Raw genomic sequence first — 21,521 nt, forward strand, 5'->3', positions numbered from 1 at the left:
CTCCTGGACCCACTCCAGAATCTCCCTGTCCCTCTTGTCCTGAGGAGCCCAGAACTGGACACACACTCCAGATGTGGCCTCACCAGGGCTGAGCACAGTGGCAGGATCCCCTCCCTTGACCTGCTGGCCATGCTCCTCCTAATGCAGCCCAGGATCCCATTGTCCTTCTTGCCCACAGGGACACACTGCTGGCTCATGGACAGTTTGTTGTCCACCAGCACCCCAAGTCCTTCCCCACAGAGCTGCTTCCCAGCAGATCAGCCCCCAGCCTGTACTGGTGCAGGACCCCATACTCTGTTAAATTTCAATGAGGTTCCACACCCTTCATCCCTCCAACCCTCAGATCTTTTTGAAGAGTTCCATGCCCTCCCAGCTTTGAATCATCAACAGACTTGCTTAAGAGGCATCTGTCCCTTCATCCAAGTCACTGATGAACAAGGTAAATGCTAATGGACCCAATACTGAACTCTGGGGGATACCACTAGTGACAGGCCTCCAATCACACCTGTTCCACTGATCCCAGTGCCCTGGGACCTGGTTCTCAAACTACCTCCCTGTCCATCAGTGTCCAGTCTGTACTGCCCGAACTTTCCTGTGAGGATATAATGGGAGAGCGTGCCAAAATGCCTTCCTGAAGTCCAGGTGTACAACACCCACTACTCTTCCCTCATCTAACCAGCCAGTTGTCCCACTGAAGAAGGCAATCTGGTTGGTTAAGTATGACTTCCCCATCCACACTGACTGCTCCTGATCACCTTCCTGTCTTCCTTTCACACCAATGCGCTTTGCTCCTTTTTTGATATCCACATTGCATTTCTACTCCAGAGTTCCCTAATTTATTCAGAGCATACCTAGGTTTGCAAAGTGATTGAAAGCGATATTTTAGATTTTACTAACTACTGCCAAAGCAGGACATTCTTATTCACAGTCAAGGGAGACTAAAGCAAGTTCGAAGACAAAACATGGATCCAGCGAGCAAAGTGGTTCCAAAACACCATCTCCTATCCAATGAAAATACTAGGTAGAGAAGATTATCTTCAAATAACCCATCAGTCAGAAGACCCACCTTTCTAGCACATTAGCCAAAAGCTGTGTTCATTTCCTGTGTCCCAAGAGAAAGGCTGAAAATCCTATTACAATATCCATCAGTAACTTAGAGATAGGTTCACTCTGCATGGTGACTTGTGATCTAAGAACAAACTCTGTACCAGCAGACTTACTAATCTAATTAATAAATGCAAAGAGAGCTTGTAGAACACTCCCACATTGTAATTCAATGAGCCAAAGAAGCTCCTAGAAATCAACCAGTTAACACAGAACTTAAATGTGTTCTAAGCCACAGATATATACTAATAAAACACTCACTGTATAAACTACTCTTGGCAAGCTGTCAAGATTAACAAGTATTTGTCCTTCACCCCTGCAAAGTTTTGAGGTCTAACTCTCATTTAACATCAGATATTATGACACCTACTGAAAAAAGATCCAGGTAGCATTGCTTGGCTGTATATTTTAGGCACAGCTATACCATCTGGAACCATCCTCAGAATCTCATCAGTGAGGCTCCATTTGTCAGGGGATTTGATCACTTTAAGCTACTCCTGACTTTTAACCCTTTGTGATGTGTGAGGGTTTAGAGGGAGTTCAGATAATTTAGCACTGAAGGAATTTCATTGAAAAGCACATGAGGAAACTAGCAACAAATGAGAGCTGAATAAGGGTTATAGCTCCCAAAGGGCTGGCAAGATTTCATCTTTAAAGGTCCTTAGTTTCTTGAGAGAGAACAGAGCATTAAGTTGAATCAAAAAGGTTCTGTTCTCACTATGGAAACCATTCTGTTTTCCTTGGCACAAGCACAGTTCAAGTCATCAGCATATACACTGGAAGCTTACAATAATCTGGGCTGCAGAACTATGCCTTGCTGTCCACAATATACTTTCTCTTTTACTTATTTTAGTTGCCTGTTGTTTTTCCCCTTCAGAGTGTGACGTGCAAGTTAAAACCTCTCATTCCATAAGGATAAGTTCTGGGTACAGTATCTATCACAACTGTATGTGACTGAGCTCGATGGCCCATGGGATCCCTTACAGTTCCATGGGAGCTCTCCTGTAGAGCATCTGTCATACAGGAGGAGTGAAGGCTGTTCAGGGTACAGCCAGTATCTTGATGCAGTACAAAGTGTTTGAACACTGTTGGGAATACCTTCCTTTTTGCAAGTACACAGTACAAACCTAGCCAACAGCTTGAAATTGAGCACAGCTGTCTCACAACTGCCTGGATTTGCCAGCAACGGTGATCTTTATGCACTAGAGGTCATGTTCCTAATGCAGCTAGGAAAACAAAATACCTTTCAAGAGCAGCACATATGGAAATTACTAGCTAGGTTAAATTTGCATGTGATAGTTGAAAGAATATTCCTACTTCACAGGGACTGGCAGGAGTGTCAGTGGGTTAAAAGCAAGACATGCAGTTTGCAAACACTCCTAGATTGTTAGGTACTGTATAGTACCACAGGGTAAGAGGAAAAAGGAAAGGAGAATGCAAGTTAACTTCAACTAAACATTTCAGTTGCCTCAGAGAGCAGAAAGAAAGTGCACTTTACCTGTTCCCAGGACAAAAACAGTCTCAGTTACTTATTTGGGACTCTGGAATCACAACATGCAGTAGGCCATGTAGTTTGGGAAGCAAATTTTTTCTAGTTCCAGAAACAAAGTTTAGTATACAGAAATGCAGTAATACTGCAGTTCAGTTCTCATGTTTTAAGCAACTGAACACTGCCAGTTTATGTGCCAATATCAGCTGCAGAGCTGCTTATCTAGGACACCCTGCTAAAGGGATGAAAACAAAAACAGGACTCTCACCATACTGCTTCTTATTGTGATACATTTTTTGAGTATCTCTTGCAAGAACAATCCAAGTGCTTCTTAAGCTCTGTGAAGAAAGGTTCTGGGCTTCCAGTATTTAGAAAGAAGCCTGATTCAAAGGCCACAATCTATGCTATGGCAGAAGCTGCTATAAACCAACCCAGAAGTGGTGAAAAATAAACAAAAAATCATATAAGTATTTTTCCAATGAGAAACTGTTTAAAAGAGGACAATATTTGAAGTCAGACTCATAATTCACTTAAAGTTTGTCACTACACTGAAAAGGGATTTTCATTTTATATCAAGTGATTCTAACAAAGATACGTTTTTACAACAGCAAAAAGGTCTTTATAAACAAATGAGAGGCTTAAATGAATTCTTTATTATGTCACATGGATTTTGATGAGTTTCCCCTGTCAATTTAATCCACTTCCAAAAACACCTGTGCCATCTGTCCTCTGAGCCAACTGGGCTCTCAGAAAGTGGACTCCACTTTATTTTTCACTTCATTCCAAATGCAAACCATTTGTGTGACAAGATACCAACAATCCTTTAAAGTTTCAACTTCATCTTTAGATTATGCTAAAGAGTTGAATCAATGGACAGTATCCACGCTTCTAAGTAGATGCATAACAGCAAACAGAAGGAAAAAAAAAGCCACATAAAGTCTTGCATGCACTGTCGTCTTAACTAGCTCAGCACAGAAAGTCTGTGTATGCCTGAAAAGGGACTAGACATCTAGTGTACATCATATTCTTCCCCACTCCAGATCGCTGTCAGTCAAAGGGGCAAAGGTGTCTTGATTTCTCATCAGCACAGGTAGCAAGGAAGAAGTCTGCTTTCAGGATTTGGTTTTATACTTCCATGGGGCCAGTTGTTTCTTTCTGAAGATATCTATTTCAGCCCTTTTTCAGTGATGTCTGTGTCCCCTTTGCCTTCTTTCAATAATTCAGTCAGCTCATACTCTACTGCCTAAACAGACACTCAGACACCCAGGCTTGCAGGAATGCTCAGTTCCAAATCAGATGACTCTTAAAGCATGGTACAGAACTCAAAGGTCTAAGAATTCAGTTTCTTACAAGGCAGGCCTCCCATTTCTCCTCTCAGAGGCATTTGAAGTCCACCTACCTTTGCAGCGGCCCCGATGTGTCACGCTCAGACTCGGCTCGCGGCATTTGGCTCTCTGGTAGTCGCACATCGACTCGTACGTTCTGCCATCAGAGGCACACAGGGCTTTGGACTGGGACCTGGAGCAATGCAGGTTACACTGCGGGTCTCTGTCACGGTCGCTTATTAAAAACTGAAGGAAGTGAAAAAAGAAGGGAGAAGAAATAATACAGTGGTTTTGTTCGGTTTCCCAAAACTGAGCATGGTGTACTTTTTTCTTTATGACAATATCAATATGACTATAATGCATTTTAAGCTGCCAACAAAATTCACTTTGCCTGAAGGAAACTTTAAATGAAACACGTACATCTTTTAAAAAAATTAACGGTCTTTGCCATTCCATTCTCTTTCATAAAATGGAAACATTACTCACTCTGCCTCACCTCTAAAAAAGTAAGATGTGCAAAGCCAAACACAACCCACACGGGAAGGGCAATACTGAGTCACAACAGGCTAGCTTGCCCAGTGCTGGGCCACAAACAGTATCTGGTACTAGACAATTTTACTCAGACACACAAAAAAAATTATCACCAAAGACAGAGGAACACAAAATATCAAGACTGGCCTTGGTAGGTGAACCATGCATATGACCAGTTTTGTATTGCCAGTGGTGTTTGTGAAAGCATTGTTAATATCATCTGCGAATACTACCTGCAAGAGCGTACCTGCACGCTCCCAAAGTCAACCTTTTGTTCCTTCCTGATGACACCCAGCACAGCTGGCAATTGCATTCCATGCAGCCCACAATCTAATTACACACTATATGAAAATCTGCTTCCTTTCAGAAGTTTGAATTTATATCATCTTTCTGCATACCTCTTCTTCCCAAGCGCTCCACTATGATGCAACCCATTTTGTACACATGTCACTCCTTGTCAGTCTTCTGTAGTTTGAATCACCCCAACCTCTAATTTCTCACCTGGACCACTTCTCTCCAGATCATGATCACTACTGTTTTCCTTGGCATTTTGCCATATTTTTGGCGATGGGAAAGCCACAATGCACTTGAGTCCCCATCTTCTGTCTGCTTGTTCCCTGCAAATCCCAACATCTGGAAGTAGTTAACTGCTGTACCCTCAACTCTACTCTGAGCTGCCTATAGGGACACCCAGGTCTCCTTCCCAAGTTCATATTGTTTTCCTGAGGATCCAAACTGACAGTCATCTTCCCATAATCACTTGCAGAAATTTCTGGCAAGTCATGACAGTAGCAGCCTTTTTCTCTTCCCATAGTACCCCATGTAGTGGTTTGTCAAACTTTTAATTACTACACAAACCAAATCACCTGCTCACAGGAAGATTTCAGAGGACTCCAAACAAGTTCCATGAGGATTAAGCAAAGAAAAGGCACTTCCCCATCCCTACCTCCCATTTCTACAGCCTCTTGAAGGCCTGGGGGCACCAGAGCTGCTCTCTAACACACTGATATCCCAGCTCGATGTCAAAGCAGCTCTGAGCCCAGCAGTTCAGAGCTGGCTGGCAAATGGGCACTGACTGACACCCTGCCTGTATGCACAAAGCCACAGCTCTCCAAGTGTGTTGATAGCTGGATGCCTTACAGGGAAGTGTGAGTCACTGCCATAATCACCTTGGTGTTACAGTTTCCTACAAAGCTGTCTACTCTATGCTTTGAGGTTAAAGCTGTTGAAAAAACATTGCCTGAAGCCTAGTTTGGGTTGGATTTTAACCACTCCAAGAACATCCATCTCTGAAATTTGGTTCTTGGTGTTTTTTCATAGCAAAAACAAAGAAAAAGAAAATTAAATTGAAAAAAAAATCTCCTCTCCCCAGTTAAATGAAAAACAATTGAGAACTTTCAAATTTTCATAATGTACTGCTGGATCTTTTGAAGACTAATGCATTACTAAACCCCCTATTTAAACATGACAGCTGAGAAAAGTAAGAGAGGTTTGCATTCATTTTACTTTTGGTGGGGCAAACTTTTTTTAAAATCTCATCTGTCACAGACCTGACATATTTGTTACAGCACAGTGCTTTTGAAATGTTTTCGTTCCTTTTCTACAACACATTCTATAACCTGGCAACACCTGCTCCAAATGGGAAATTGGAACATTTAAAGCTGAAGGCAATTTTAAATTGTTTATAGAGACCTGGACTAGACTAAAAAAACACTGTAAAGCTGGACCAGATTTTTTTCTTTTCAGCAGTTGGACTATCACAATTTAACTTGGAATTACTCTGGCTACAGTAATGTCTTTCCGTGGCCCTCAAAGTGTAAAGATCGGTAGCGACTGTAAACATACAGCAAAAAGCAACAGGCTGAAGAGGCTGAAGCCTCCTCCCAGCATGTGATGTCAGACACTGAAAGACTCACAAGACTTTTCAGGTTTCTGTATGCATAAACAAACTTTCAAAGTAGAGCTGCCTGATAGGACAGTATGGTGCACGTGCAGTAATTAAGTATTCAGTTCAACACAGGAGTCATTCTGATTTGGAAGGAACACACAGATCTCCCATTTATCACAACTAGGGACTTGAGCTACTGGCTTGAAATTTTTTGCAAATTCCTTGTCAAAAGTTGAGTTCCAAAGGCATGAGTTATCCAGAGATTCAACAAAAAAATCTAGAATACTGGTTCTCAGAACTAAATCAGTATTATCAACTTACTCAAAGTCATCTTGTATCATGAAAACTCACTTAAGCCTTCTGCAGCCTGTATCAAAATATTTAGTATAGAGGGGGCTTATACATCCAGAACACCCCTTCATCATTGTAAAGAACAGAAAGTTGTTCTTAGGGCTGACAAACAAGTTAAACCTAAGGCTGTGGAAGAGCTTTCCTCAGGTGCCTCCTTGCAGACAGAGAAACAACTCAACATTGATTAATTATGAGGGCCTGAGGAAACATGCAGAGCACCCCAATGCAGTCTGTGAAGTTCTTGCCTACCCAAATTAAGCCAAGAACCACGTCAATAGAAAAAAAAAAAAAATCAAAAGCCTTTTTAGAATTTGCAATTTGGATTACAGTAGGGCGCCCACACAGCATGTTCGGTGCTTTCCAGACATTGAAGATGCCACACCTGCCTCGCCAAAAAAGTTTATGGTTTACGTAGCTGCACAAGATGGTGCTTGTTTTGTTCAGGTAGATTGTAACTGTGTAAGTCTGCATTAAATTCAAGAAGGATCCAGGGTCACACCTGTCTGATCAGAGCTCTTCTCACGCAAGAAAACTGTGCTGCCAGAAAGGCCAGCAATATCTCCAGGAGATCCAAAGAGCTTCAAAAACTTCCCCTAAGAGCAGGGTACCTGCTCTGCTGCAGCTCACAACCCATATCTCTGTTCAGCAGCCCTGACAGCATGCAGGTATAAAAATGGTGGTTCTTTGTACCCTTTCTAGGAGGTAAGCATTCATGCTACAGAAGTGATGGTCAATACAGACCACCCACAGACACTTAATACACTACGTGTTTTGAGTGTACATCCCCTTCCATCCAGCACAAAAAGTCTTCCTTTAGCATTTTGCCAGACTAAGAGCATGACCTCCTCTGTAAGCAACCTCAGCTGCATGAAGAAAAAGAATGGATGAATGCTAAAATATGTCTGCCATGGGAGACCCCTTGGTTCTGTGATTTTAACAGCTAGGACCACAGTCCATATGTAGTCAGTTTGATTTTTATTTTATAATTTCTACTTTGAGCAAGCAGTCACTGCTTTCCCAAGGGCACAACCCTGCTCCAGAAGAGCCCCTAGGTCACTGCTGGAGATACTGCTGAGCTGGGCTGAGGGCTGCAAGCAATGTGCCCTAATGCTTGGTACCCACCCCGCCCAGACACAGCCGAGATAGGAATGTGATTCTCTGGTCTTTCCAGCGGAAGAGCAGCAAGGTAAATCTTCTGTCTTTAATGCCAAATGTCCTACAATGACCTTCAAAGCTCAAATCAAAGCCTGATGTCCCAATAGCTCCAGGATGCAAACAACAGAATCACTATTCACAGAGCAGTGCTCAGTGCTGACAATGCAAGCAAACCTAGACTCAGGGAAAAAGCAAGCATGTGCAGCACCAGCAAGTTTCCAAGCTTCATCTAGAAAGTAGAGGAAGATAATTATCTTAGATCTGAAATTTCTCAAAGCTTCTTCTTGATCTCTGTGCTCCCATTTGTTTCTGAGCAGACTACATCCTAAGCAAATGGGATTGCAGATGTCTTAATAAGGTCTTTATGACTCCCTTTTCCTTCATAAGAAGAAAGCTATTAAAAGTAGAACTAAAAAGAAAACAAACCAACCACCACAAACACACAACCCCAGCTAAAACCAAAAACAAACAACAAAACAAACAAACCCCCTTCCAAAACTAGAAGGAATAATCTACTATACAGGAAAAAGTTAATGTTGACCAGATTGCAAATGGGATCCATTGAATATGGACTCAATACTAAGACAAGTAACATTAGTATTAAGCAACAGTATTTGTATTTATGTACCTTTTATTTACACTGAGGGAGTCTGCACAGCGCCTGTTCCAGCCAGTTTGAGTCCCTGCCCTAAAGAGTTTCTACTTCAATGCAGCTCTCAGAGCATCTTTTTATGTCAAAGCTCTATCCGTAAAATGAGACAAACCTCCTCCTTTAGCAAATTCATTTACACAGGTGCTTGCAGAAACCACTTCCCAAACTGCTTTCTGCTTCTTCAGACTTGAAAAGAAAAAGGAAAGATAAGAGGTCAGAATGAAGTTAACTTCGCCAACAAAGCATATCTGTTCTTTTTCTCCACACCTCAACACCACTGCTGACAAACAACAAACACTGATTAAAGGCTTTTTAATGCCTGTGAAGGAAAGCAGACTCCCTGCAGCTGCACAGCAGCTGGGAACACTTGTGTTATTTAGCAGAAAAAGGTCTGACCCCACAAGTGAAAATGAGCTTGGTGGTCACTCATTCTATTCACCATCTGGGTACATTATAAGCACAAACAGAACAGCACAGCCTTTTGTGATGGAGGTAACAAGAAATGGCCAAGGCATTGTAGTACCACAGTAACATGCCTTAGCAAGGCTTCAGGGAAAAGAGGGAGCAAGGGACACAAATGACAAGAACGTGAGAAAGTGGAAATCTTTTGAGAAACAAATCTAGAGTTCACTATAGATCAAAACAGAGGTGCCTCTGCTATTTAGCAGCTTCACTTCAGATTAGTACTGCAGAGTGCTGCCACCTAACAAAACTGAGATAGGCGAAAGAGCACATGCAATACTTTACTCCTGTTTTGGCAGATTTCAAGTTTGAAGACCCTTAGAACACGTCTTGGGAAAGTGTGATTCATCTAGGTATATTCATATGGCACAGATCACCCACTCATTAATCAAAGTACTTAGACTGGCCTGACTTAGGTATAAATGAGCAAGTCCTTCCCAGAGAGAATTCCCCAGGAAAACCATACCATTTTACACATTAAGGGAGACTATAAACTTCTCGACATTTCTGTTGCTGTTGGAAAGAAACATTTCACATTTTTATGCCTCAGTTTCAGGCTCCAAACTGGTGCAACCAACCATTCTGGAGGCAGAACTGGAGCCAAGTTCCAGTTTTAATCACGGCTAGACTCTCAGCCCCATGGCAGGTTGCCTACAGGGCACAAGCACTCCAATTTCAACCACTGGTTTTGGACTTCAGCCAAGTTTCCTGCCATGGAACTGTAAGTCTAGCAGGTTTCACAGGGGTCAGAGATCCTGTTCTGAGCCAGAAACCCAAAATGCCTTGCTTCTAGGAATACAAAGAGGAAAATTTGAAAGTCTTAAAATATCTCTCAGGGTCCGCAGTCTTACACGTGCAGAAAGATATTGACTAGTCAGAGCCACCAAATTCCCAACATCTGTCCAGCCTCTGTCCTGAAAAAAGTCTTTTGAAGTGAGCTTCCTGGGAAGTTTGTCATGTGTTTTGGGGCAGGGCAAGGAAGAGATTGATTTATTTTAATACACCATTTTTGGAAATGCTCACAAGTTTGTACTTTGCTGGCACCTGGACAACTTTTTTAAGACAAAGGTTCTCAAAGTCCTACATCTTAAGAAGTCTCCAGTCCTTGGGTGGGGTTTTTAGCATCCTACAGATTTATATCAAGACTTAAGGCTTTCCCAACAAATTTCAGAAGGGCACTTCTCCCAGGCAGAAGGTACTTACAAGAAAGATATAGTAGTACTTTCGTTTCTTGAGTCACCCCTCCTGCAAAGTGAAGAGTCTAGCCTAAGTTAAAGCACCAAGTAAGTTACAACCCCAAGCCTCCAGCTGTGCAAATAAGAATGCAAATGCAAATAACTTGCAAAGAATGCAAATAATCCCTTCTTCCACACAATTTTATATCCACATTCCTGTATCACCTTCAGAAAATCCAACTTCAGTTTTGTAAGTCACAAGTTTAAGCATCTCATAAGTTCAGTACACCAATCATCTGAACAGAGGCAGAAACCAAAACTTAAACACAAAACAGAAATTTCATCTTAAGTCTCACATTTCTAACACACAACTGCTAAATCTTTCTAGTAAGTCTGGCAGTATTAAGGCAGAGACTGATTTAATTTATCTGAAGTAATTACTTCAGTATCTGTCAAAACTCAAGCTCAGAGCATTTCTGCAGCCAAGGTAACATGTAAGCCTAGAACAAATTTAAGATTAAATTTAATTTGTCAAACACATTGACAAGAAAAGGTATGTTTAACTTGGACTATTTCTTCTCTTTACCTTTGCTACTATATGTGTTGAACCAGATAGAAAATCCAAATGTTTGAAGAGTCAGGCAATGAACTTCTTGTCACAAGACAGTAACAGCAAAACTTCCATTAATATAACATTGTGGAATTTGTCTTCACTAAATGTCATGTTTAAAAATACAATCCAGCCTTTCCAATTTAAGGAGTCCTATGCTTATTCAGCATAACTCAAAAAACAAACCCAAAACATCCTGCTGTATACCTTATGCCAAGTTAATCTCACAGTGACTATATCCCCTACTTTAATCTGTCATAATGATAGCTGAAGCTGTTGATCTCCATTAGCAGATGTAGCAGGATTACAACTTTTGCTGTCACTAGGTGAGAAGTCAGCTATTCCATTGTAATGGGATATGTTTTTCTCAAAAGAAGCCCTCAGAAAAGCAGAAGAGTTGAAGTAATACCAGGTGTATACTTCAACAAAGAACAGTAACTCCAGCAAGATTTCCATGAAGAGTGATCCCCACACTTACCCAAACGCTAGCATACTGAATGCTTCAAACCATTGCAGACTCTTCCCTCTTGGCCCCAGTTCTCCCAAATCATGGAGGCTGAAGTACATACTTTCTTGCATTAATTACTAAACATCAATTGTTCCAGTACTGTTAAAAAGAAAGGGTTTTCCTAACATCACAAAGAATGTGTTATCCCTGGACTTCTAGACTATAGATTAAGAGACAGCAATAAAGACGTATTCTCCATATCAGAAGAGAACTGTTCAGTTAGTAGATATACTAACCATTCAGTTAGCTGCCATGAAGTACTATTCACTCCCCCTACAAATAACTGTAGTAGTGATGTCCACCTACCAACACATGCAGTTATTTGACATTAAGATCATATGCATCTGATCTACAGACAAGTAGTTTCAGAGACTCAGCTTTACACAAGGCAGATGATAACATTTAAAAACACCATATAGAAATCTTAAGTCTTGCTTCAGCAGACCAGCAAAGAGTCTTCTAAATAGCCCTTCAGTAGGATGCTGTTGACATCATAAGGACCCCAGGCTTGGCTTAATACTCATTCCTTCAAGTGCCAAATCCACCCTGGTGTATTCCACAGTGACCCAGACAGACACATTAAATGCAAGGCAAGTTTTAAATTCAGAGTGAAATAACCCAATCCTGCTAACCAAGAAAAAAGTGTGCCAGCCAGGAATTTAGACCAAGAGGGAAAGAATCAGGAAAGGAAATACGAAACAGAAATGAAACTCCTGTCAAGTCAGGGAAAAAATAAAGTTTTCCTCCAAACTCCCTAAGGGAAAGATTCATTGTTTCATTACTTCATTCTGTAGTTCTGCTTGTATTGTATTTTACAGTGTTTAAATGTAATTCTCGTCTTTCAACTTATATTTAAACTAAATGCCTCCGTCAGTTTTGTAGGCTTAACCCTCCAGAGTTTTGCCCTGTGAACAAAATGCTGGACAATGCTTTCTTGGACTGTCAGGCAGTTATAACCTTTTGGGACAGCCCAGGCAGTAGCTGAGAAGTTTTCCCCACTACCAGAATCTTTCTGGATCACAAATTGAAGATGCTGCTGTGCACAAAAGCTCCAAGATAAGAACTTCAGCTTTGCTGGTATGAAACTAATCTCTGCTCTCTGCTTCTGCCTCAAAAATAATGGACAATATGACAGTCTAAATAGATGATAAAAACCTTTCCATAACAGACAAGATGCATGAACTGGTTGCTTCAGGAGTTGGAAGTGCTACAGAGAAACACTTCTAAGATAAAATGCTTGTGTGAGGCAAGAAGGAAAGACCCTTGTTAGCAGCACTATGGTTACCTCTAATGCCATCACCTTCTGTCAGTGACAGAAAACATTCAGAAGCATAAATATACCTTCCGATTTCTGCAGACAGGATTTGTTTACAGTAATTACTCACGCCTTTCTTAAAAATTGTAGCAGTAAGCTAGGTGCTGTCTGCTGAGCTTTGAGAGGAAAGAAAAACAGGTCAAGCATCTTTACAGCACTGCCATTCACTGAAGAGCCAAACTAGGCAACACCCCACTTCAAACCAGTACGTTGTTAGTGTACAAGGTTTTTCAGACTGTTCAAGTACAGTTCACACGCGTTCCAATAGCTTGGGAGTAAGATCTTGCATTTTATCACTACTGCTGAACTACCCAGCAATATTACTACATATTAGCATGAAAACCTGCTTTTACATGAAAATCTGTTTATACAGGTCAGGCATATTTTCCATACCAAAGTGACAGATGTGGTTGGTATGATGTTCCCAGCAGAACCTCTCCTGCTGAGCTCTACAAGGAATCATAGAACAGAACCATTTAGTTTGGAAAAGACCTCTATAATCAAGTCCAACCATTAACCCAGCACTGCCAAATTCTCCACTAAACCGTGTCCCTAAACACCATATCTACACATATTTTAAGCACTCCCAGGGATGGTAACTCAACCACTTCCCTGGGCAGCCTGTTCCAATACTCAGCAGCAATTTCAGTGAAAAAAATTTCCTAATATCCAATCTAAGCCTCCCTGGTGCAACTTTAAGCCATTTCCTTTTGTGTTGTCACCTGCTACCTGAAAGAAGAGACCAACCACCACCTAGCTACAACCTCCCTTCAGAGAGTTGTAAAGACCTATAAGGTCACCCTGAGCCTCCTTTTCTCCGGGCTAAACAACCCCAGTTCCCCCAGCTGCTCCTCAGACTTGTGCTCAAGAACCTTCCCCATCTTCATTGCCATTCTGTGCACAGACTTCAGCCCTTCAGTGCCTTTCTTGTAGCAGGGGCAAACATCCACAAACTGTCAGGCTGCTGCTATGAGGTCTGCAGTTTTATTATGTAGAATGGGGAGCAAGGACAGTGGTGTCTTCAAAAGAAATATTTACAGGTATCTTGATACTGTTGATATGAGTTTCCCTAGCAAAACACAAAATCCCTTTTCTACCAAAGCACTTCCCTTCCTTCCCACAGTGTTATACATACATTTAACCCCCACACCCAAGAAGAAAAGTATCAGTGATCTTAATCCAAGCTGCTCGCCCTCAGGTTGACAGGTTTTTCACAACATTTATGTACTATAGAACTGTTTATTTTAGTGTGTTTACTTTCAAGCTGCAGAAAGGGCTACTCTAGCTACATTGAACTTTTTCATACATTTGGTGAGGAGCGGCAGAATACTCATCCTGCTTCCTTACTGCTAAAAGTAGACATGCTTTCCTTATTTTCTGGGGAAATAAGTTTTGATTATTTCCAGTTCTACAGTATTTCACTTTAAACACAAGTGAAGTTAACTTTTATTGTCACCAAGCCCCTTGCAGTAAAAAGCTATCCAAGCCAGTGGGCTTGGATATCTTTGGTTATCTTAGGTGTCTTTTTTGGTATTTTCATACATGAGTTGTTCTGTTGAGGACTAACAGCATTCCATACAAGTAGCCATCTCTAGTCCAAATTCACACAGCACTCACCAGGTTAACTTTCCTCCCTCCACTGGGGTTCTGTAAGTTCTCAGCCAACTTTGTGCTACAATTTGTGCATCTCTCCAGTGGAAGTGAAAAAAAATTCTAATATACATATCAGTCTATTTTTGCTGTCTGCCTCCCTGAAGGGAGCAGGATATCAGTCTTAATATAAGCAAATATGAGACCTTTGCACAATAAATCTTTGACACAGATAACTGGCAAGATTATTGCAGCCTCTCATCTTCCTTTTCAGGGCATGTTATTGAAAAAGCTATGGGAAAACATCTGCGGTTTTATCTGGATTCCTCAGATTTTCTGGATCTCCTTCTGTCTGGTCTAAGACCTGGCCTCAGTACAAACACATACTCAGGCTTACTGGTCAGGCTTCTCACAGCAGACAAAGACCCAACTGACATTCTGTAGTCGACAGACTAAAAGCAGGCTGTGATACCAGCTTCCACATAGAGCTTTGTGACTGCTTCACCCTATGAAGAGTAAGTAGTACTCACACAATCACCACATCTAGAAGAGTACAAAGAGTTTCTGTAAAGGGTTGAGCAGTCCTCTGTATTTCTTTTTTCACGTATTCTATAACTTAAGAGGTTACTAGCCAATTTCATCTGGAAAAAATTGCTTTTCTGACCCAAATAATTGAGGTTCCTCTTCTCACTGGAGGATATTGCCCACCTGCACAGCAGCCTGGACTGTGACCAACAAGATGATTCCATGAAGAAGTGACATGAGCAGAAAGGGTCAGAAGAAACAGGACTTGCTTTATCACTGAACAGCACAACTGAAGGGTAGGCTGCTTACTCCTCATGCAATACTATAGTGCTTGAGGGGATAAGCAAGTAAGCATTGGCAGGGAACAAGGGAGATGAAGCAGTAATCACTTCTCCCCATTCACCTGCAGCCACCCATGCAAGAATTACAACATGCATTTTTCCTCATCCAAATAAAACAACAAAAATTACACGCTATCACTCTGCCCAAACTTAAGCCTCAGGAGAGCTCTAGTTACTATAGCTATAAAGTGCTGCATGCCCCAGTTGAGGTTTATTTAAAAATGGATAGATAGATGGCAATAATGAAGGCCTAGATTATGGTGATCGGCATGCACTGCCCAAAAAGCAGCTCAGAACTGTATAAATATTAGCAAGACTGTTCTCAGCAGGCTTCTGGCTGAGGAGGAGCTTGTTCTGGCACAAAGGGCCTCTCTCTTCTCCTCTCCCCTGAGTCTGGGAACCTCTTCAAGCTGAAGAGTTATCCCAGACACTAGCTGTCTTAGCAAACATCGCTAAATCCTAGTTTCATCTGAAAAAAATCTTGACATGTTGAATCAGATATCATTCCACTATTTACAAGCTTTTTGGTCTATACCAGAAGGCAAGAGATAATTGGAGGAGTAATCAACTTTAAGAAATGTAAGGAAATCCAGATGTACAAATAGGAAGGGAAGAGTTAAGAAAAAATGATTTTATGTTGTTTGATAGGACTCCAGGCAGATAGTAAGTCAGTTTAGGTCAACTGTGACCCAAGGGAAAAAATATCTGGGTTTAAGAACTTGGAGTGACAGTTTCATTAAAATTGGTTTAATAGGTGCATGAGAAATATCTGTGTGTCACCTTGCTATAAGATTTCCTGGACTTTAAAGATGTAGGCACCAGTAAATATTCCAGACTGAATCAAGTTGCTTATCTTTGTCAATCCTGATTTTGCCATGCCTGTTTGCTCCACACGTTTCTCCAGTCAAGTCTCCTTGCAACTAGACACTTCCCTTTCCTCACTCTTACTTGCTCACACTTTGTCTTTGCTCCTTTTAAGATACAGACAGGTCTTACACATTTCATCTGCTCTCTTTCAATGCCTAACTGGAAAACACTGAAACCTTTGAGGAAACTACTAAAATCAAGAAGATCAAGCTGATCCAGCTGAAATCTGCCAGCGCTCACATAGAAAGACCACTCTTACCTGACTCAGGAAATACATTTTCCCCCTAGGAATTACATAAACATCTTACATAGACAAATATTGTTACCAGCTCCTGCACCAAGCATCTTCTCCCCAGGTTTATTTGCATACCAGGCTGCCAGTTGACTTCTATCCCTCATCACTGTTCTAGGTCCTCCGCTTCTGCAGCTTCCTAGGCCTTTCTCCTCTCCCAGGTAGAGTTACAAACCCAAACAATTTCACTAGCCATCTTCTCATTTCGAATTCAAGTAGATGGAGGAAGTTATTAACCAGTTCCTCAAACACTCTAATTATACTCAATAATTCAGCTCTATCACTGGATGCTATTTCGATCCCCAACCCTCTGTTACTGCTTACAGCTCAAGTACCACCACATTCCTTTTTTTTTTCCAGGACTTCTGACTCCAGACTACAGAGAAATAAGCCTGTTCAAATGTTGGTGAGTTTTTGATCAATCAAGCCAGATGACAAATTTTACATCTTGAAATCTGATATTTTATTCCTATTAGTTTTCTGTGAGAGGAAAAGGTTAAGTGTAGCCTAGTTTTTGATTACTAATAAGCCCTTGGATGACACAGAGTTGTTGGCCACAGGGCAGTGAATCAGTAGCTTAGTTTCCTGCAAAGATTTTTAGAAGTACCCCACCACAGTTACACATGGATATCAAGACAGTGGCAAGAAAACATTAGAATTACTCAAAATAAAAGCAGAATTGAAAAGAACATGACAAAACTGCAAACTTCAATTATCCTTAAAAAAATACAAATCATCAGAAAACAATATTAAGCTGTCCTGCAGAGACTCCGCTCTCTGGATTCAGCTAGCTTCATCCTGCATCACCAGGACCTGCTAAGAGCACAAATATGTTAGGGTTCACACAGGACTAGGATTTATTGCAATTTCCAAGTCTGACTGTGAGGCTCGACCAAGGAGCTTCCTTCTTCCCTCTTCCTCCCTCACTGGAATTCCCTCATTAGTAAGCAGAGCCCAACACAAATTTCTTAGAAAGAAGTTTGCAATAAAATTTAGTCATCATTAACCCCTAGGTAAAAGGGAAGGAACACTTTAGGAGGTAAAACCAGAGCCAGCTTTTGAACACCTGTGAGCAAGGTTTAAGGGAGGAAAGTCTGAAGTTTGCACACAAAGAGGATGACAGCAGCTTTTGGCTACAATACAGATTTGCATCCCTTGCTTTTCTCACCATTCTCCATGCTCATACCCAGAAGTAGATTCCATTACACAGTGTGAGGACTGCATCAGAGAGATCTTCATCTGAGAATTTTTCTTAAAATGGAAACACTTAAAGTCCTCTAAACTAGAAAAACTCCAGGTTTCCACTCAACAAATGGACTAGCTCTACGAGTAAACTTCCATGAGAAAGCCTGAAGCAGGACCTGCATTTATATATCCTTGAGCACAGAAAGAAGCTTTTACAGAAGTGTCAGAATGTAAGCATGAATCCTTAAAAGCCTGTTACTAAATGAATTGCTAAAGAGCACAAAGCAAAGCTGGAGTGCCTGGTCATCCCAAAACACAGGTCACCCTGCGATGGTAACACTCACCCTAAATTTTCTTCAAATCAGTTCTCTGAACTGGCATGCTCTGAAGGTGTGTAATGCTTCAGGTGACTAAATACTAATAAAAGGAGGCTTAGCTTGAACTGGGAAAAGATCAAACCAAGGAATGAAAACGGCATCCTCACAGAAACTCAGTATAATGAGAACTTAGAGATGAGATCTTGGTTACAAGATGATTACTGTTGCTTTCCCAGGAAGGTTCAAGGACCTTACAAATCTGCGAAATGGCAGCATGACTTATTTTAATATTTCTGTACAGGAAAGAGCTCTTGTCCAGTATTTATGTCAACTCAAAGAGGCAGAAATAGTGTACTTTCACCAAAACAGCACTCTGCAAGGAAAAAGAGACAAAAGACTCCTTTTTAGCTCAAAACCAGGAGGTTGCTCCTATTGGAAGACAAAAATCACCCGGCCTTTGCAAAATTTTACAATTAGCATAATTTGGGTAGCAATTAATTATTGGTCAAATTTTTTAGGCACATAGTAAGTGCGTAAGAAAGACAACCCCACCCTATTCTTTCCACATCTTTTTTCTAGAAGCCTAAGTCATCTATAGCAGCAGAAGCAGCCCATGACAAACACTGTTTTCAGACAAAATTCTTCCCACTCGTATTAAATAGTTCAGGCAGAAAGGGATTGTTACTGGTTTGGAGTAGCACTATTCCTCATAGCAAAGCCATGTGACAGATTCATAACCAGATACTGGAACTGCTCATCTTCTTCTCAGCACCTAGCCAGGATTCCTCAAACATAGAGTCAACATCCATAGCAATGGCTACCCAAATGGACTTGTGCCATAATGGATTAATGCAGGCAATCTGTAACTAGAGACCTGCCTGGAAGGTTCACTGTAGCTAGCTTGTTGACTTAAGACTTGTCACCTTGTCTCTGAGCATCTCAGTCTGTTTTCTAGTTAAAGTAATTTACCCAGCATAACAGCATTTTCTGATAAAGTTTACCCCTTTTAGGCTTACACCAATAATTCTTCTCCACATGAGCACCAAAAATCAGATATCCTTCCACCCCTTTGTTCAGTACCACCCCATCAAAAGCAGCAGCACCACAATCCTGAACACACTGCTTTTTTTACATTCACAATCTAGTTTCACTAACTGGAATACAAGATGCTAGAGCCACAGCAAACTGTCCTCCACAAATATATACCACGCTTCCACTGCAGAAATATCACTTAGGTCTGTTTTGAGGTACCTAAGAAGCACTTGATAAGTTCCTACACTTTCTTCACAGATGTTCTGACTACTAAGCTATGCATTTCTATTACCTTTATGCAATGTCCATGTATGCAAAGAATATTCCTCCAAATGCAGGAGTTACTTTCATTTTTGTAGAGTCAGATATCAAAGAATTAAACTAGCAGTCAGGAGATAGCAGGTAGTTAAATGGGACAATTCCCTAAATTTCTTTTTGCTGTGTACCTTTTTAATAAAGGAATCAGCTTGAGGTTTTTTCAACAGCTTGGTTGTTAGGGAACTTATTTTTGCAGTCATCATGAGCAGAACTACTCACTAGCCTCTAGAATTCCTCCCGCCATCTCAACTGTTTGCACTGGGTTCAGGTGCTGGAAGAATATCTGTGTCCTAACCACATGGAATTGGGATTCTCAAATCCACTGGCCTCTTCAGCTTGCTAAGCTTAAATTCTCACTCCCAAGAAGAGTGGGGAAATGTTGGCTGAGAAAAGTAAGTTACTTATTATTAAAGAAATTAAACTGTTAATAAATCAGAAACACCACAGAAATCCTGTTACTTTTTAGTCTCTTAAGAATTGTTTTACATGGTGAAAATATGTGGCACCAAGTTGGTACCCAAGCCTACAAGGGCAAGGAGCTTCAACTCTGCTTTAAGGAAAAAGTATCATACCTGCAAAGAGAACTTGCAGCAAAACCAAACTGAACATCAGGAAAGATACTGGGAGAGATTTAAAGGACAGCAGACAAAATAGCAGAGGAAGGGGTCAAACGAAAGCCCAGCAAGAGAGTCACAGAATTCAACTCTGAAGATCTTTATGAAGACTGTATGAAATTTTTCCAAATAATGCCCGCAAATGGCTTTTTTAACAACTCATCGCTAGCCAACCCAAATATGGTTTATCAGCAGTGATCTCTATCTGCTTGAGCCTTAGTCCAAGGCCTTGCCCACAATCTTTTAAGATTTAGCTTCTTGCATTTTACAATATAAAGGAAACAAGGCCAAAAATAAGCCTTTTTCCTTCTGAGATGTTTTAGAAGCAGTGAGGACAGCACATCTAGTGCCAAGGCAGCTCACAGATAGTATCTCTCTTCTAGCTCTTAACTTCTTCCCCTCTGCAGGAATTCTTACAAAGCAAGCGTATCCTTCTGCAGCAAATCAATACATCAATTAGCATGAATTCTGTTTCAGACACTCAGTGTCTATAAATAGGTAGTCCCAAAATAATTGAGGATTGCAGAAAACAGTGAGAGACTACTGCCATCTCAGGCTTAATAACTCGTCAGGACTCTTCAGCTGGTAGTCTACAAGCTGCATCATCCAGACAAGATGGCCAAGTCATCTCCTGCCACTCAGCAAGCCTAATTCTTGCACTGGGGCTCTGTGGCATGGAGGGGAAGGGCAAGCTCTACAGTATTAGCCTGTCCCTTGACTAACCAGCACCTCAGTGAATGAGCATTGCTGCATACTCATGCAATGGAAACTGTGCTCCCAGAGCAACGTCCTCCAGAAGAAACAGGGAGGGACAGACATCTATGCTTCCACTCCAGGGCATTGCTATCTCAGAGGCTGCACACCAGTCTCAAGACACCAGTGTGGGACTGCCTACAGGCAATTAAAACTTTATGCACCAGATACACTCTCCTCCTCATTCTTCTCACCCTCAAGCCTGTCTCCCTTTCCCAATAGCCAGTGGCTTCAGTAGATATTAATCCTCCGGCTCTCTCAGACACCAGCCTCCACCCCCTGACATACATTTTCTGTCTGTGCAAAGATCTTCATTTTCTCTCTAAATTACAAAGAACCATGCTTACTTACATCAGCATCTTTGTCAAGTTCAGATTTATTAAAAAGCATGAGATGCTTTTATGATTATGTAGAAAAGCAGTTTTTCCTAGAGAACAATCCCGCTCCTAAATTTGAAGTGAGGACAAATGAGACCCCTGGTATATCTTATTCCAAGTTTTACCAGACTGCAGGAATGAGACTGGCAGAGTTTCTCCTCTGCAGTTCCCAAGCCAACATAGACACAAAAACACCCTAAACATTTTTTGCTCTTGTTTGAGCTTTCAGGCAGGAATTCTCTTAGGCACTGTGCATCACTTGAACAAGAATAATTTGAGGTCCTACTTTGGAACAGGAATGACTAGGATCCCATTAAATGCAACAGGATACATACTTGGCTGCCTCTTTCGAAATAAAGAAGACTTGCAAAAAAAATAGTTTTAAACATCCCTCATTAACTGGAAATTGCATTAGACACTGCCAAACAGCTGTTTAATGGGGATATATTATACACATTCTGTGCAGCTTCAGAGGTTTTACACTTCTAAGACTCCTTTTATCTGTGGACTACAGCATATTTACTAGGAAAAGGGCTCTGACACATACCTGTAAGGCAGGCATTATCCCACTCGAGGTGAAAAGCTTTAGAGATGGTAACTCACTCAAATTCACAAAACAAGCTGGTAGAAAAGATAAAAGAGAGCACAACCTACCACCATTTTTAGGCATTTAACAGCATAAAGCTATTCTCCCTCAGCCTCCAGTCACGTTCATAGCTACTCACCAAAAGCACATCCAAGAAAA

General features: G+C 41.2%; 1 protein-coding gene across 1 annotated transcript in view; it reads right to left on the bottom strand.

The window, feature by feature from the left end:
- Window positions 1-21,521, bottom strand: part of SMOC1 (SPARC related modular calcium binding 1) — a 125,545-nt gene that overhangs the window by 82,701 nt on the left and 21,323 nt on the right. The window contains exon 2 of the mRNA XM_062495374.1: window positions 3,993-4,164. Within this exon, the coding sequence (XP_062351358.1) occupies window positions 3,993-4,164 (172 nt within the window). The remainder of the gene's footprint in view (window positions 1-3,992; window positions 4,165-21,521) is intronic.

The sequence above is a fragment of the Cinclus cinclus genome, chromosome 6 (assembly GCF_963662255.1).
Source record: "Cinclus cinclus chromosome 6, bCinCin1.1, whole genome shotgun sequence".
Taxonomy (NCBI): Eukaryota; Metazoa; Chordata; class Aves; order Passeriformes; family Cinclidae; genus Cinclus; species Cinclus cinclus.